Here is a 17,580-nt window from a genome sequence, read left to right as displayed (position 1 = left end):
TTGACGAGGGAGGGGGAGGCCCAGGGCTGGCATAGCAGGGGCTGCAGGTCGGGAGTGAGGGGCACGGGCAGGGCCCATTCATTTCCCTGGTCTAAGCGGATTGGCTCCGGGTGACACACGTGGGGACGTGACGCCGGCAGACGGGACAGGATCTCAGGCCCGATGGATCCCCCGCGCTCCCAGCTGGAGCCCGGTCCCTGCCCCGGTTCCCAGCCGGGGGGCGGAGGCCGGCGGCTCCCCCGGGGCTCCCCGGACCAGCCGCTGCCGGAGCCCCGCGGGCGGCAGGACGTGGGTAGGGCGGGGCTGGGCGCAGGGGCGGCGGGGCGCGAACCGGGTGCGGCAGGGCTGAAATCGGGAGTCGCTGGAGCTGCAGAGCTGGGCTCCGTGTGTGCGGCTGGAAGAGACTCGGCGAGTGTTTGTGTCTCGTGCCCCCGGGGCTGCCCGCAGGGTTCACGTGCCCCAGATCATGGGGGAGCAGCAGAGAGATGGCTCCGTGGGGCTGGGAGCTGTGCCAAGGGGGCTGGCGATCCCAGCAGCCGCCCATGTGCCCCAGGATGAGCATGACCCCAGCAGGGCCCCCTGGATGTTGTGCCAGCCACGGGTCTCCAGCAGAGCGGTTTGCTCCATAGGGGGCCATGCACACGTCCCCGTGGGGCTGTGCCCTGGCCTCTGACCCCCCGTGTCCTCCCCACAGATCGGCCTGCCCTGGGCGAGGAGGGGAGCGGCCTGGCACAGGAGCTGGTGGTCGCTGCGGCTGGCTACCAGGTGAGATGCGCAGCGGGATGTGCTATCGGACAGTGAGCACTGCACCTTCCCCCTGGATCCTGCTCCACAGACTCCCCCTTTGGGCTCTCCCAGCTGTGCCCCTCGCTGCCCGCCCTCCGATCCAGCGCTGGGGGCCGTGGCTGGAGCGTCAGGTGCTGAGCGGGGTCCCTTCTGGTTCCAGGCGCCGGTGGGGTTCGAGGAGGTGGCCGTGTATTTCTCCCGGGAGGAGTGGGGCCTCCTGGACGAAGGGCAGAGGCAGCTCTACAGGGACGTCATGCAGGAGAACTACCAGACTCTCATCTCGCTGGGTGAGGTGCTGTTGCCCCTCGGGGATCAGGAGCTGATGTAGCGGGGAGCCCCGGATAGCTTCGTCTCAGGGCTCTTCCCTGGCCCTGTAGATTTCTGGGGGATTGGCCCCTGCCCCCAACCCCACAGGAGAGACTGTCACCCCCACAGCCCCTCATTGGAAGGGGATTCACATGGGGTAGTTTGATCCCCTCCCCCAGGGCTCTCCAGGGCACAGGTGGCTGCATGTCCTTGCTCCAGTTCACACAGGCACTGAATCCCTGTATCCCCCTCCCAAGGCAGCTCCGTGCCCAGCAGGGGTTCTGCTCTCTCTGCCGGGCTAGGAATGGCCCAGCGACTCCCTGAGCCATTCGGGCCTCTCACTGTGTGTTGAGATCCCTGACTCCCTTATGGGGGGCACAGCCCATTTCCCCCAGGCATCACCCTGCCCCAAGGGTCCCTGTGAACATATCCACCCCCACACCCCAGCAGAAAACAGGGTCGGGATTAAAACGAGGGCGCCTTCTTTGCACTGAGCCCTCCAGGGAGACTTCATGAAGCATCATCTTGCCTGTTTCCTTCCCCCGAGCAGGATTCCCCGTCCCTGACCTGGCCGTGATCTCCTGGATGGAGCGAGGGGAAGAACCGAGGGTCCTGGATCTCCAGGGCTCCCAGGAAAGGGAGATCCCAATAGGCGCCCACATAGGTGAGGAATGAGTTACTCTGGCTCATAGAGCATCCGGGAGTAAAGGGAAAAGCTGGGATCCCAGCAAAGCCACTAGGAGCCCTCCAGTTCTGTTTGGTCTCGCTTAGTATTGTCCCCAGCAGGCACCTGTCCTCACGGCAGGCGTCACTCCTGGATCCCAGCAAAGCCACCGTGAGCGGCCCCCAAGTTCTGAACAGCAGCTCCCAGCCCCCAGGATTTAGAAGAGTCTGTCATGTCTTTTGCTCTTTGCACAACAGCAATAATCTGAAGAACCAATTCAGGCCCAGCTGCCCTGGTGTAACCACCAGGACTAATTACACACAGACGGTAAAGCCTAGCTAGGGGCATATTACACCTCTAGTGGCTTCTAAAACACAGTGAACACCACTAGAGGGCTCGCATGCTATTTAAAGGAATACTATGCAGTTCCTATACACCACAGAGATAACTTGAATCTCTAAGCAGCCAGGTGGGACACATTGGGGTCAGTACAGATTGTGAGGGGAGAGAGCCCCTCACTGAGCCCCCACTTTGCTCCTGGCAACACGGTGCCCCCTGTCGCTGCATTGGGCCAGCACTGACTGTGAGTTGAGGGCGCCCCCTACTGAGCTCCCAATCCTGCTCCCTGCAGCTCAGCGCCCCTAGTGTGGCACTGGGGCCAGCCCTCACTCAGCTGGTTGTTCCCTCAGTAGAACGGGTGGCTGATGTTACAGGACAGGTTTGTTCCTAGAGTTGGGGGACAGGACCCCAATGCCAGCTAGCAGTGCTTGAGAGACTGGCATGGGGAGAGGCCAAGACCCCCTAAGCCAACCAGTCATTCCCCCCATCCTGGTCAATTTTAAAACCAAGTTTGGATGTTTTTCTAAAAGATCTGTGCTACTTCAAAGAGGAAGTAATTCGGGGATGTTCTCTAGCCTGTGCTCGATAGGAGGTTGGACTAGATGATCTCTTCTAGCCTTGGAATCTATGAAGCTATGCATTTTGGACCTTGGTAAAATTATGATTCCCGCCTGGATTCTCTCTCCCTCCCAGCAGGTGCCGGGATAGAGAAGGAGAATTTCCAGCAGGAAGGGCCTGCGGGAGCGGAGCCGAATGGGACGTCCCAGAGCCCTGAGAGGGGAGATGGCAGCAGAACAGGACGACAGCGGGCAGAGAAGGAGCCAGGGCACAGGCGCAGGAGGGCAGGGCCCATCAGCTGCGGGGATTGTGGGAAAAGCTTCACAAAGAACTCGGAGTTAATCAAACACCAGCGCACGCACACGGGTGAGAGGCCCTACCAGTGCCCTGATTGCGGGAGGTGCTTCGCCATCCGCTCCAGCTTGGATCGCCACCAGCGGGTCCACACCGGCGAGCGGCCCTTCCCCTGCACCCGCTGCGGGAAAAGCTTCAAGCTTAGCTCGGCCCTGAGCCGGCACCGGCGCGTCCATGCTCAGGAGGGGCCCTGTTTCTGCGCTGAATGCGGCAGGGGCTTCAGGCACAGTGCTGCACTGACCCAGCACCAGACTGAGCACCTGAACCATGGAGACCCCACCAATGGACCTGTGGGGACACGGGTCTACAAGGACCCCTTCGTCCAGGCACAGGACCTCGAGGGGGAGGCTGGTGGGATGTGGTATACTGAGCCTGTGAAAGAGGAGAGTGGGTGATGGGATCTGCACTTGGGTTGTTGGTCTGGGGAGTGAGAAGAGAGCAGCTATAACGAATACAGGGACTGAACCTGTGATCTCTTGATCCAAAATCTGGAGCTGGGCTGTGAGGCAGTGTGGTCTAGTGCAGTGGTTCTCAACCAGGGGTAAACGTATCCTTGGGGGTACGCAGATGTCATCCAGGGGATACATCAGCTCATCTAGTTATTTGCCTAGTTTTACAGCAGGCTACATAAAAAGCACTAGCGAAGTCAGTAAAACTAAAATTTCATACAGAATGAGAAAGTGAGCAGTTTTTTAGTACTAGTGTGCCGTGACATATTTGTATTTTTATGTCTGATTTTGTAAGCAAGTCGTTTTTAAGTGGAGGTGAAACTTGGCAGTACGCAAGACAAGCCAGAAAGGGGTTCAGTAGTCTGGGAAGGTTGAGAAGCACTGGTCTAGTGGACAGAGCACTACATAAGGACTTTTGGGTTCTCTTCCTGGCTCAGCCTCGGGCTTGCTGGGTGGTCTTAGGCAACTCACGGCCACCTCTATGCCTCAGTTTCCCCATCTGCAAAATGGGGACAATGATACTGTAAAGTTCTTTGAGATCTTCTAATGGAAATCACTAGATAAGAGCCAGGCATAATTATAATGGCTGAAAAAATTTCATTTAAACTTTATTTTGATGAAATATTGGATTTTTGATTAAATGAAGTTTTTCCATGAAAAGTGTTCGCATTCCATGGAAAATGTTGAATTTTTTTGTTAAAGAAACAGATGCCCGAAAATAGAAAAATTTAAGTCGGAAACTGAAATGTTTCAATTTGTGTATGTGCCCTAATGCTTCCTGAGAGTTGTGGTTTGGTTGTACTCTATGGACTACATCTCCCATGATGCACTACCTCCCATCTCCTGGGGGAGACCAGAGTACATCATGGGAGATGTAGTCCAACCAGGTAGGCCACTGCCAGCCTATGGAAGAGAATGGGAGCATGAGGCACAAAAACTACAACTCCCATGAAGCATTTCCAAATTTACACTTTCTGTTTTGTCTGAAATTTTCCAATTTTTGCTGGAAAAAACAAAATTTTCCTTGAAAAATTTAGGCAAGTGATTTTTCCTCCTTTTCTCATCAAAAACTTTGGGGGAGGGGGGAAAGGGGAGAGGAGAAAACCCCCAGAAACATTTTCCATCGAGCTCCACCCTCAGTCCCCTTTGGCTTAAGTTAATTGACCAGACCCGTTAGTTGGGAGGCAGTAGCGTAACCCACTGGTGATGTGTCATAGCTCCCCTTCTGTCCCTGATCCACAAAGGATGTGAGTCTGTTATAGCCCTGGTTAAAGAGGGTTTGGTCTTTGCTGTAACAGCTTATACTTTTATATTTTGAAGTCACTGGTGCAATCCTGGATGGTCTGACTGCCATTAGCAGCTGTGTTATGTGAATAAGCCACAAAGCAGTTGATGGAGGAAAAAGTGAGGCTGATTGTTTTGCTTCACAACAAACACCTCCAGGAATTAGTGCAGCCCTCAAGGTGCAAACTGCTCCAGAATGGGGTTAAGTTCCCCCTGCTCTGCCCCTTGCTCAGCAGGAATCATTAACCGTCTCACACACTGATTCCTGGCTCTGCCACCAACTTGCTATGTGACCTTCAGCCAGTCATTTTGCCATTGTCTCCCCTCCTATTCCTTGTCTTATTTAAATGGTGAGCTTCTGGGGTCAGGGACTGTCTCTCACTGTGTCTATGCAGCACCTGGCACTATGGGGGTCCTGATCTCAGTCAGGCCTATGCAGTGCCTGGCATGATGGGGACCTGATCTCAGTTGGGGTCTGTGCAGTGCCTGGCACAATAGGGCTGTGATCTCAACCAGGTTTGTGCAGTGCCTGACACGATGGGGGCCTGATATCAGTGGGGGACTGTGCAGCGCCTGGCACATTGGGGGACTCAATCTCAGTTGGGGTCTGTGCAGCACTTAATACCACCGGGGCCATGATCTCGGATGGGGTCTGTGCAGCCCGGGCACACTGGGGGCCCTGATCTCAGTGATGACCCTTTGCATTAGTAATATAAATAATAAATTACAAATCCATCCTGATCCCTAATCTTAGGGCGTTCATGATTCACATCCCCAGCTTGGCTTTGCATTGTCTGTATCTAGAGGGGAAGCTTGCCCTCGCTCCTCCCTCTTCCCCTCCAGAGCCTCCTGCACGCTGTGAAACAGCTGATTGTGGTGGGCAGGAGGCACGGTGAGGGAGTGGGAGGCGCTGATCGGTGGGACTGCTGGCGGGCAAGAGGCGGGGACCTGATGGCGGGGCTGCTGACATATTACTCTGGCTCTTTGGCAATGTACATTGGTAAATTCTGGCTCCTCAGGCTCAGGCTGGCCACCCCTGATCTGGGTCAGTTGGAGCTTGGCTCAGGATTTGACGGATCTGGAGAGGAGTGGTTACTGACTCTCTGGCTTGAGAGATGTGAATTTCCTACCTTGTTACAGAGACAAAAAGGGTGGAATATGTTAAGTCTGGAAGGCACTGGAGAGATCAGGACTCCTGGGTTCTATCCCCAGCTCTCGCAAGGGAGCATAGTCTCGTTGGTTAGAGCAGGAGGACAGGGAGTCAGGACTTATAGGCATTCTGGCTGTGACATGCTGTGTTAAACTTTAAAAGTCACTTCTACCAGTACCTCACTTTCCTCATCTGTAAACCGAGGGTGATAAGACCTCCCTTCCTCCATGCAGAAGTTTGAGAGCTATGGCTGAAATGTTCTATATCTGTGTAAAATAAATGCTCTGTATGTAAGTTTTACGTGGTCCTAGGTTTAAAACACCATGGCTCTTCAGTGTGTGTCTAACACACGTGTTGGTGATGAATGCAATAGAACTATTAACGTTATATAAATTAAATCTACTCCCCCTGTTTGTCAGATCTAGCTTACTGTTATCTGTAGAGGACTAGAGGTGGTTAGAAATATGTTGATAAAATGTTTCCATCAAAAATGCCAATTTGCCAAAACGAAAACTATTTGTGGGAAATTCTTGACAAATTTCTTGACTGGAAAAAACCCCAACCCAACAGGTTTCAGATTGTTCAAATGACTTATTTTGACGTTTTTTAAATTAAAATTTTAATTTTTCCATTTCAACGCAGCTTTTCGTTTGGAAATGTAAGCTAATTATAGGGGGGAAATGACAAAAAAAGGTCAAAATTAAAGTGAAATATCATGAAATTATAATAATGAAATCTGAACCTGCTTTTTCTTTCTTTTTTTTTTTCCAGATTTTCAGCTCACTAAAGATGTCAAAATTTTAATTTGCATCCCAATTCAGGACGGGAAAAATTTCCAAAAATTTGAAAATTTTAATGGGACAGAAAACGATTTCCTGTCCTGCTCTGTGTAGGATCTCCTTTTGGATTTTCTCCTCCTCCTTTCTGATCACTACTCTTGTGTGCCCACCCCATAGCATGGGTAGGCAGGCCGAAGCTGGGATCTTTAGCCACTAAAGACGGTATAGGCCTCTGTCCCTATGAACTAAAAGATGGACTTATTTAGCAGGTAGCAGTAGTAGGTTATTCTCCATGCAGCTCCATGTCCCGGGGACAGATGGCACATTCTTGGCTAGTGGACACATTCCCCCTGTCAGTTCCTGAGCATCTCCATTCAAGTCCTTGCTCAGGGTCTACAAAGTGCAAGGCCAGGTGGCCCCATAGCTAGAGCTGCTCTCTCTAGTGTGTCTGGCCTTTCTGTCACACCCCGCTTGTATTTCTAGGGGCAGCTGCTACCACCCTAAAGGAGGCATGTGAAGTCCTGTCAATATGGATGCCTGGTATGGCTCTTTCCCTGCTGACTTTGAGCATGCCCAGGAGAAGCCCATCTGACCTTCCCAAGACAGCTGTGGCATCTGGCCTAATCCGGAGCCCGCTCGCCCTACTGTGGGCTGATCTGGTACCTGTCTAGTAACACTGGGTTCCTACAACAAGTCTTAACTGGTTCTAATTTAGCAATAACTAAGGATCTCTTCCACAACAGCCCATCAAGGAAAGGGGGTCACACTGGCACAGCAAATGTCTCCTTCAACTGCCATGGAACCTTCAGGCCCCAACATTCTGTCCTCCCGCCATTTCCAACTGCCACGGAAAGCCACTCCATATGGGTATCCTGCATTGTCTCCTCCTCTTGGACGAGGTCTGCCAGCTGCTGCTACCAGCAGCTGTGGAAGGGGCAGGAATGTTTTTTAGGTTTAGCTTTGGTCTTTTTATTAAGACCAAAGTTTAGATATTTAAGTCAAACCAGACTGCGAAGAGTTACAAAGGGATCTCACAAACCTGGGGGATTGGTTGGACAACCAAGCAGCAGATGAAATTCAATGTTGATACATGCAAAGTAGTGGATATTGGGAAACATAATTCCAACTATACATATGAAATGATGGGGTCTAAATTAACTGTTACCACTCAAAAAAGAGATCTTGGAGTCACTGTGGATAGTTCTCTGAAAACATCCACGCAATGTGCAGCAGCAGTCAAAAAAGCTAACAATGTTAGGAACCATTAGCAAAGGGATAGAGAACAAGATATACTTCCTCTATATAAATCCATGGTACACGCACACCTTGAATACTGCGTGCAGATCTGGTCGCCCCAACTCAAAAACATATATTGGAATTGGGAAAGGTTCAGAAAAGGGCAACAAAAAATGATGAAGGATATTGAACAGCTTCCTTAGGGGGAGAGATTGAAAAGATTGGGACTTTTCAGCTTGGAAAAGAGATGACTAAGGGGGGGATATGATACAGGCCTATAAAACCATTATAGGTGTGGAGAAAGTAAATAAGGAAATGTTATTTACTCCTTCACATAACACAAGAACTAGGGATCACCCAATGAAATTAATAGGCAGCAGGTTTAAAACAAACAAAAGGAACTATTTCTTCACACAATGCACAGTCAACCTGTGGAACTCATTGCCAGAGGATGTTGTGAAGTCCAAAAGTATAACTGGGTTCAAAAAAGAACTGGATAAGTTCACGGAGGATTGCTCCATCAATGACTATTAGCCAGGATGGGCACGGATGTAAAACCATGCTCTGAAGTGTCCCTAGACCAGGGTGGGCAAACTTTTTAGCTCGAGGGCCACATCTGGGTATGGAAATTGTATGGTGGGCCATGAATGCTCATGAAATTGGGGGTTGGGGTGCGGGAGGGGGTGAGGGCTCCAGCTGGGGGTGCAGGCTCTGGGGTGGGGCCAGAAATGAGGAGTTCAGGGTGCAGGAGGGGGCTCTGGGCTGGGGCAGTGGGTTGGGGTGTGTGGGGAGGGTAGGGGCTCTAGCTGGGGGTGCTGGCTCTGGGGTAGGGCTGGGGATGAGGGGTTGGGGATGCAGGAGACTGCTCTGGACTGGGACCGAGGAGTTCAGAGAGTGGGAGGGGGTAGGGTGACCAGACAGCAAATGTGAAAAATCAGGACCGGGGTGGGGGGTAATAGGTGCCTCTAAAAGACAAAGCCCCATATATCAGGACTGTCCCTATAAAATCAGGACGTGGTCACCCTAGGAGGAGGATCAAGGTTGGGGTGCGGGAGGGGGTCAGGGGTGCAGGCTCCAGGCTGTGCTTACCTCAAGCAGCTCCCAGAAACAGTGGCATGTCCCCCCTCTGGCTCCTAAGTGGCTCTGCATGCTGCCCCTGCCTCAAATGCCACCCCTGCAGCTCCCATTGGCCGTGGTTCCCGGCCAATGGGAGCTGCGGAGGCGGCACTTGGGGTGGGGGCAACATGCGGAACCCCTGGCTGCCCCTACGTGTAGAAGCCGGAGTTTGCCCACCCCGGCCCTCGACTCTGTTTGCCAGAAGCTGCCAATTGGAACCACGGCCAATGGGAGCTGCAGGGGCAGTGCCTGTGGACGGGGCAGTGCGCAGAGCCGCCTGCCCATGCCTCCGCGTAGGAGCTGGAGGGGGGACATGCCGCTGCTTCCGGGAGCTGCTTGAGGTAAGCGCTGCCGGAGCCTGCACCCCTGACCCCCTCCCATGCCCCAGCCCTGATCCCCAACCTGCTCTCCGAATCCCTCGGTCCCAGCCTGGAGCACCCTCCTACACCCCAAACCCCTCATCCCCAGCCCCCCCCCCGACTCCGCACCCCCAGCCGGAGACCCCAACCCCCTGCCTCAGCCCAGAGCCCCCTCCCACACTCCGAACCCCTCAGCGCCAGCCCAGAGCCTTCTCCTACACCCCAAACCCCTCATCCCCAGCCCCCTCCAAGTCTGCACCTCCAGCCGGAGCCCGCAGCCCAGCCCCCTCCTGCACCCCAACCCCCTGAGCCAGTTGGGTGAAAATGAGCTAGTGAGGGTGGGGAGAGTGAGCACCCCCACAGGGGATGGAATGAGTGGGGTGGGCGGGGCCTCCGACAAGGGGCGGGGCAGGGGGCGGGGCAAGGGTGTTTGTCTCAGCAGGAAATGCTCCTTTGGGGCATGGGGGCCAGCCCTGACTGCGAGGGGAGAGCGCCCCCTGCTGAGCCCCCCACGCCAGCCGGGGTCAGCAGTGGGCTCAGCGGATTCCTCTGCCAGCGGCCGGCAGGCAACCCCAGAGCGCAGCGTGTGCATTTAACGTCCTGCAGTGTCCCTTCCCAGACTGGGGGTGAGGGCCCCCCCAGAAATGCTCATGACGCGCAAACAACACGGGGGGGAAATGCAGGGTTAAGGCCACTGAGTTCCCAAGCCGGAGAGAGAGGCGCAGGAAGTGATCTGAAATGGGGACGCAATAACCCACGGACCTTCCTGGGCCAGCCCCCATCACCCGGGCTCGCTTCGGAGTCACTCCCTGCAACCTGTGTGCAAAGGGGCTGAATCCCCGTCTGCAGCCCCAGGGCCCCGGAGGGAATCGCCCTGGCCGGAGCGGTGAGAGGGGCGGGGAGTCCCAGCGAGAGGGGCAGGCAATGGGTGCAAGCAGCCAAGAAGAGCAAATGAGAACAGGGCTGTGGGTTGGGATTGAGGGGTACCGGCAGGGCTGTGGGGCAGCACGGAGCCCAGGGCTGGGATAGCAGGGCCTGTGGGTCAGGATGAAGGGGCACCAGCAGAGCTGTGGGGGAGCTGCCAGCTGTACAGTGACTAGACTGTTTCCCAGACCCAGTTCAGGTTGTCCCAGGGTGGGGATGCGCCTCCTCAACAGAGGAGCTCCAGAACGAGGAGGGGGAGCTGCTCCCCAAGTGGCTGGAGCTTGGGGGCTGCTAATGTGGCTGATTGTGTTTCCAGCAGGGCCTGCTCCTCATGAGAGTGGCCCTGGGCTCTAGCAGAGGGGTTTGATCCCTAAGGTACCTGGGCCAGAGTGGGTCTGGTCCCTGACCCTGTTTCCCTTCCAGATTAGCACCGGCTGTCCGGTCCGCATGAGGAGGGGAGTGATGGAGGGCAGGAGCCCCTGCCCTGGCTTCTTATGCCTGGCTTCTAGGTGAGCTTCTGCCGAGCCACCTGGGTTATCTGGCCTACCAAAGTCTCCCCTCCCTTCTCCTCCATTTCTCCCCCATCTATCCCCTTTATGCCCTATCCGCAGGGTTTCCCACCCCCAGGGGATGGTGGCGACTTGGCAGACCCTTCTCATGGGCGCAGGGGCCACTGATTCCCCCCTCCCACCCCACCGAGAAGCAGTTGTTGCCCATTGGTGATTGTATGCCACAGATCTCCCCTCAGTGCCTGACCCACAGAGGATAGGAGTCGGTTCCAGCCCCCTTTGCAGAGCCTTGGTTCTTCAGCTCAAGCTGCAGCAGCGTGCTCTTAGTTCTGCAGGTCCCTGGTGTGTTGGCTGAGATGGTGGCCATCACAGCATCTTGCGTGGAGATGAGGCCTCTCTGCTCAGCAGCACAGCCCAAGTCAGAGGCAGGAATCCCAGCTCCCTCCACCTGCCAGGGAACATGCTGGCTTCTCCACGGGCCTCGGTGTGAAGTTGTGGGGAGGATGTGGGGTGGCGCAGTTGGTTCAGAGGAGCAGAGGTAGTGGAGTGAAAGGCGAGAGAGACCATCTCATGGAGAGAGGGGTATCCTGGAGGAGACAGAGTTCAGGGGTGGACAGACAGACGTGTTTCGCCCAATTCCCACAATGCTTTGTGCTCTCAGAGGATCATGAGGCGGGAGGAGAGTTTAGCCATTTTATGACATGTGGACCAAAATGGAGGCTGAGAAGCAGCGAGGCATTGTGGAGGAGCAGAGCTGTTGTCAGGTGGCTATCAGCTTCTCCGTTCCGGGCCAGCCGAAGCGCTTGTGAGATCACAACTCGAGGCTACAAGTGAAGAGTTGTAGCAATCTCCAGAGGCTGAGCATGTGCATGAATCATCCCGGCTGGCCGGGTCTACAGGGCGGCAGCCTCCGTCTTGGCCACTCGCAGACAGGAGACTGTTTGGAAGCCGTAGCCAATCTGAGTGCGAAGCCCAGAAGGCTGTAGAGGGGAGGTACTTTGGTTGGGGTCAGCTCTTCAAAATCTCTCCCTTTGCCAGCCAACATGATCTCCCTAACTGGGAAGGGTCCAGAAGGTGTAGCTGGAGTTGTCTATTTCTTTATCTTCCTCGCTTAGAGAGGGCAGGTTTGGTACCAGGAGCCAGTTAGCAAGGACCAGAGGATTTAGAGAGATACAGGGTGCCCCGGAGTCTCCCACCACTTCCTCTCAGGTTTCACTCTAACTTCCACATGTTGGAAAGGGTAATCCACCATGTTCCCACAGAGCAGCCCTGGCTCTCTAACAAGATTGATTTAGCTCACTGAAGAGAAGGTGAAAAGGTAACTTGATCACAGTCTATAACCACCTTTTGTAGGGAGGAGATTCTTGAGGGCAGAGGACTCCGTTAACCTAGTAGGCAAAGTAGGAGCAAGATCCAAAGGCTTGAAGTGGAAGCTAGATTACTTCATCCTGGAAATAAGGCACACATTTTAAACAGGGAGTGTGATTAACCAGCTTCTCAAAGGAGGGAGTCTTGAAATCCAGATGGGACCTCTCCTTCTAAAACTTATGCTCTAGTTCAACCACAAGTTATTGGGCTGGATACAGGAATTGCTGAGTGAAATCCTCTCACCTGAGTTATCCAGGGAGTTGGACGAGATGGTCAGAACAGTCCCTTTTGGCTTCAATATATGGATCTTTTGATTCTGTTGTAGGAGCATATCCCTTCTCTTCCTTTCCTGCCCCAGCCCACTTCTTAGTAATCTCTCTCTTCCAAAACCGACACCAAGGAAACCTCTCGCTGCTTCCTTGCTCTCTTGGGGTTTCGCCATAAGCTTTCTGTGGTGCATCTTGTGGCTCATGCACTGATTTTGTGGAGGGAAGGGAATTGGTGCAGTGGGTTGTGATGGGGGTCCCTTGTGGTTCCAGGTGTCAGTGACTTTCAAGGAGGTGGTCGTGTGCTTCTTCAAGGAAGAGTGGGGTGACCTGGACGAAGGGCAGAGGCAGCTCTACGGGGCGTCTTCCATGAGCATTATGAGACACTGATTTCGCTGGGTGAGGAGTTGCTTCTCCTTGAGGATTAGGAGCTGGGAGAAGCATGTGCCCACTGAACTGCCCAGGGCAACTGCTGGGGTCATCTGCATTCTTGGAAGAGACTCGAGTCAGTTAGCAAGTTTTAAAATGGCTTAATAGTTTCCATTTGCATGAGCCCCCCCAGCCTCTTTGTGTTTGCATCCTTGACTCCCCTATAGGGGAGCAGCCCATCTCTCCCCACTGGCATCTTACTGCCCCAGTGCGTCCCCATGAACTTTCCCCCTCTGGGATACTGTGTTTCTCCCAGCAGAGAACATGGTCAAGGTTAAAATCTGGGAGCGTTCCCTGTATCAAGCCCCCATGGGAGATTTCACCAAGGGCCATCTTGCCTGTTTCCTTCCTTGTCAGCAGGATTCCCCATCCTTGACCTGGCCATGACCTCCCGGGTGGAGCAAGGGGAAGAGCCGAGGGTCCCGGATCTCCAGGGCTCCGAGGAAGGGGAGATCCCCAGAGGTGACCACACAGGTGAGGAATGAGCGACACTGGCTCGGAGACCGTCCGGGAGTGAAGGGAAAAGCCAGGATCCCAGCAAAGCCACAGGAGGCCCCCCAGTTCTGTCTTCACTTGCTCTGTATTGTCCCAACAGGAACCCTGTCCTCATGGCAGGTGTCACGCCTGGATCCCATCTGCCCTGCCTAACTCCGGTAGGAGTCCTCACCTTCCCCAGCCTTTCTCTGAGGACTCAGCTGGGCTGTTGGGGCAGAACCTCTGCTCCCCTGCCCTCAGGGAAGGGTTTGGGGGATTCGCTTCCTGCCCATCAGGTTTTCTGCTCAGTGACAAACCCCTTTGCTACCCCCTCTCTACTCAGCGCCGGGAACAAGCCCCAGCTGGATTCTCTCTCTCTCTCTCTCTCTCTCCCAGCAGGTGCCGGGACGGCGAGTGAGAACGAGGAGGAGAATCACCAGCGGGAAGGGCCCGTGGGAGCAAAGCCACATGGGACATCTCAGAGCCTCAAGCGGGGAGAGGCCGTCGAGAGCCAGGGTGGGGTGGGGCTGGGACAGGGGAAGGCCCAGGCTAAATCCGCACACCAGGCACGGCACAGGCGGGTGGGCCGTGTCATCTGTGGCGACTGCGGGAAGAGCTTTGTGAAGAACTATGACCTCTTCAAGCACCAGCGGGTCCACACAGGAGAGAAACCTTACAGCTGCCCTGACTGCGGGAGGAGCTTCGCCTTCCACTCCACCCTCAGCAAACACCAGCACATCCACACCGGCGCCAGGCCCTTCCAGTGCGCCGAGTGCGGGAAGAGCTTCCGGCAGAAAGGCCACCTGACCCGCCATGGCCGTGTCCACGCCGGGTTAAAGCCCTACGTCTGCGCTCACTGCGGGGCGGCCTACAGCACCCGCACCAACCTGCTGCGTCACCAGAGCGGCCACACGGGGGAGCTGCCCTACAAGTGCACGGAGTGCGGCCGGCGCTTCGGGGAGATCGCCGCCCTGGTGGCGCATCTGGTGGCGCACACCGGGGAGCGGGCCCACAAGTGCCCCGAGTGCGGGAAGAGCTTCCGGCGCGGCTCATCGCTGACGGAGCACCGGCGGGTGCACACCGGGGAGAAGCCCCACGTCTGCCCCCAGTGCGGGGAGAGCTTCATGCGCCGTGCCACCTTCAACGACCACGTGCGGGGCCACTCAGGGGAGCGGCCCAACGTCTGCGACGTCTGCGGGAAGAGCTTCACCAAGCGGCACTCGCTGCTGCAGCACCAGCGGTCCCACACCGGAGAGAAGCCTCACCAGTGCCCCGACTGCCCCAAGAGCTTCATTGCTAGCTCCGCTCTGGTGCAGCACCGCCGGATCCACACCGGCGAGACGCCCTATCGCTGCGAGGAGTGTGGGCGCAGCTTCAGCCAGCGCTCGGTGCTGACCACGCACCGGCGGCTGCACACCGGCGAGCGGCCCTACAAGTGTGGCCAGTGCGGCAAAGGCTTCAGCCAGAGCTCGGCGCTGACCCAGCACCGCCGCACCCACACGGGGGAGTCGCCCTATGGCTGCGCCCAGTGCGGGCGGAACTTCAGCGGTATGTCGGCCCTCAAGCGGCACCACCGGACCCACACCGGCGAACGGCCCTTCCGCTGCAGCCAGTGTGGGAAGGGCTTCAAGCAGAGCTCCACGCTGGTCCAGCACACCAGGATCCATACGCAGGAGAAGCCCTTCTCCTGCACCCATTGCGGCAAGAGCTTCAGCCAGCGGTCGGCTCTCGCCAAGCACCAGCGGACTCATGCCAAGGAGAGCGGCGGCTCCCACGAGGCCGTGGGGACGCGGTTCTACAAGGACCCCTTCATTCAGCCGGGGGAGGGTGGCAGCGAGCCCGAGGAGGTGGTGGTGGTGCTCCCGCCGGGGACGTGGGATTGTGAGATGACCCCACGGGTGAAGGAGGAGCCGGGGACACCCCTGCAGGTGAAGGAGGAACCGGAGCCGCCTCAGCATATTCAAGATGGGCCCTATCAGGTTAAACAGGAGCAGCCGGAACTGCCACGGGAAATTAAAGAGGAGCCGGCACCCTCCCTGCAGATTAAAGAGGAGCCTGAGTGAAGGGAAGATTTTTGGGAGGGGCTGGATTGAGGGTTTGGGCATCGGATGGTGCAACAGGAATTAAACGTGGTGGGGCTCTTTCCAGGGACACTGAGCCACCCGCCTACCCAGACAGCCGGGGACAAGATGGAGGGGTCAGAGCCCGGGAGGTCGGAATAAAAAATGAAACACAAACTTTATGAAGGAAAAATGTAAAGGGCAGTTATGTTCTGCTTCTCAGGGGTCCTGGGCATCTCTTCGGTGGAGGTGGCCAACAAAGTGCCCCAAGTTGGGGTAGTTTTCCCCCTTCCCCACTTGGCAGGGATCATTAACCCCTCCCAGGCCCAGCATGGTCCCTAATGGTAGAGCTGTAGCATTTTTAGCCTTGGTAATGGAGACCCCTGGCTCTGTGCCACCCATGCCTAGATGAGAGTGAAAAAATGCTTTTCATCAGGAGTTTTTGCTGGTGGTTTTCTTTTTCTTATTTCTCCCCGGTCAATAAACAGTATCTTAGTGAAGATGAACTCTTCTCTGTAGTGTGGTAGCCCCTAGGAACCCCACTCATGGACCAGGACCCCACTGTGCTCGGCGCTGTACAAACACACACCGAAAAAGCAGTTACCAGAGCGCAGATTTGACTGTGGAGATGGAGGGGGGCGATTGCCAACGTGCTGGCAGGGGAGACAGGGTGTTGGGGGGAAGAAAATAAAAATGCCATCCTCCACGGTACTCCGAGTCACGAATGGCCTTGGAGAGGCTACAAGGATTATCTTCGTAATAGATCTGTGGAGGGCACGGTATGCCTGCCTATAAAGTACATAGATTCTCTTCGCTGTGATGTCTGAGACTCTTTCTCCACAGCTGCAGGAGATTACTGATCTTGGAGATTTCCGATTACTGATCTTGGCATAGAGCTTCCTTCAGCTGTCATGGAGCCTTCCTGGCCGCAGCATACACATTTCCCGCCATTTCCAACAGCCACAGCCACCTCCCCACCCACCAGGCCCTTTTCCCTCCATTTCCAACACCACGGGCCCCAGTGTTTGAACCTCCCACTATTTGCAACTGCCACAGACCCGTCAGGCCTGAGGTCCTCCCCAGAGTCTGCTGAGGGGAATTGGGGTGGGCTTTGCAATGGCTGGGCTCCATAGCTGATCTTTCACCTCAAATTATTGCACAAACTGTGAGGCGGGAAAGGGAAGAGACTCCTGTACCCCGTGACGCTGTGTGGGATGGGGAGGGGGTGAGGAAGTGACTAGGAACATCCAGGGGTGGATTGAGCCGGGACACCAGAGTTCAAGCCCCAGCCCTTCGGAAGAGATGTGTGATCGGTACCGAACCAGGCACCATCTCAGCCCAGCACTCCCTGTACAACATTGGGGTCAGCACTGGCTGAGAGGGGAGAGCACCCCGCACTGTTTAAACTGACAGGGGTCAATAGTGGGCCAACAATGGAAAGCAGAATCGTATTCCCCCAAAGAAGGCCATGCATCCATCAGTGTGACCATAGAGGGACATAGGCGTGGGGCGTAGGCTTGCGGGGAGCGCTGCAGCACCCCTAGGTTTTGCATCCCCAGCTTGCGCCCCTGCCGCCCAGGGTCCCTGCTGCTGGCCCTGCACCCCTCTGCCCCCTGAGGTTCCAGCTACAGGCTCCGCTGCTGCCCGGGGGCTTCGCTGCCAGCCCTGCACGTGGGGTGCTGGCCCTGTGCCCGAGGGCTTCACTGGTGGCCCCAGGGTCCTGGCCACCGGCCACAGGCTGCTGGCCACCAGCCCTGCATGCGAGGTTCCGGCGACTGGCCTCATGGCCAGGACTCCACACTTGGCCCGAGCTGTGGCTCCAGCCTCTGCCGTCTTACCCCGTCCACGTCCCCCAGTCCCAGAGCCAAGGCCCTGCTCCTGGCCCCAGCTCTAGGGGGCGGTAAGGGGCACGGACAGGGGTTAGAGGGGTGCAGCTTAGCACTCCCCACTCCAAAAACTGCTCTAGCACCACTGTGCAGGGAGGGCTGGCGAAGGGCAATTTCCAGTGGAGTTGCAGGCTTCCCTGGGGGAGCCTATATCCCAGATCCTCAAAGATATTTAGCCTCCTAACGTCCATTGAAATCTCCCCCTTACAACCAGTGCCCCAAATCACTGGAAGTTAGGAGCCTAAATACCTTGGAGGGCCTGGTCTGTGGTGCACAGAGCCAGC

At 55.9% G+C, this 17,580-nt stretch overlaps 1 protein-coding gene across 1 annotated transcript; it reads left to right on the top strand.

The window, feature by feature from the left end:
- The first annotated feature begins 17 nt into the window (after positions 1-17).
- Positions 18-17,142, top strand: LOC140912962 (uncharacterized). The gene is made up of 8 exons (XM_078853164.1): positions 18-292; positions 695-765; positions 947-1,073; positions 1,643-1,756; positions 2,789-3,394; positions 10,135-10,266; positions 13,237-13,350; positions 13,747-17,142. Exons 1-8 carry the CDS (start codon positions 163-165, stop codon positions 15,411-15,413), a joined length of 2,961 nt encoding a protein of 986 aa, XP_078709290.1. The 5' UTR covers positions 18-162; the 3' UTR covers positions 15,414-17,142.
- Positions 17,143-17,580: the final 438 nt, after the last annotated feature.

Source organism: Lepidochelys kempii, chromosome 6 (genome assembly GCF_965140285.1).
Source record: "Lepidochelys kempii isolate rLepKem1 chromosome 6, rLepKem1.hap1, whole genome shotgun sequence".
NCBI classification, from domain to species: Eukaryota; Metazoa; Chordata; order Testudines; family Cheloniidae; genus Lepidochelys; species Lepidochelys kempii.
Note: the sequence above shows the minus strand (reverse complement) of the source record. Positions and strands in the feature narration are given on the sequence as shown.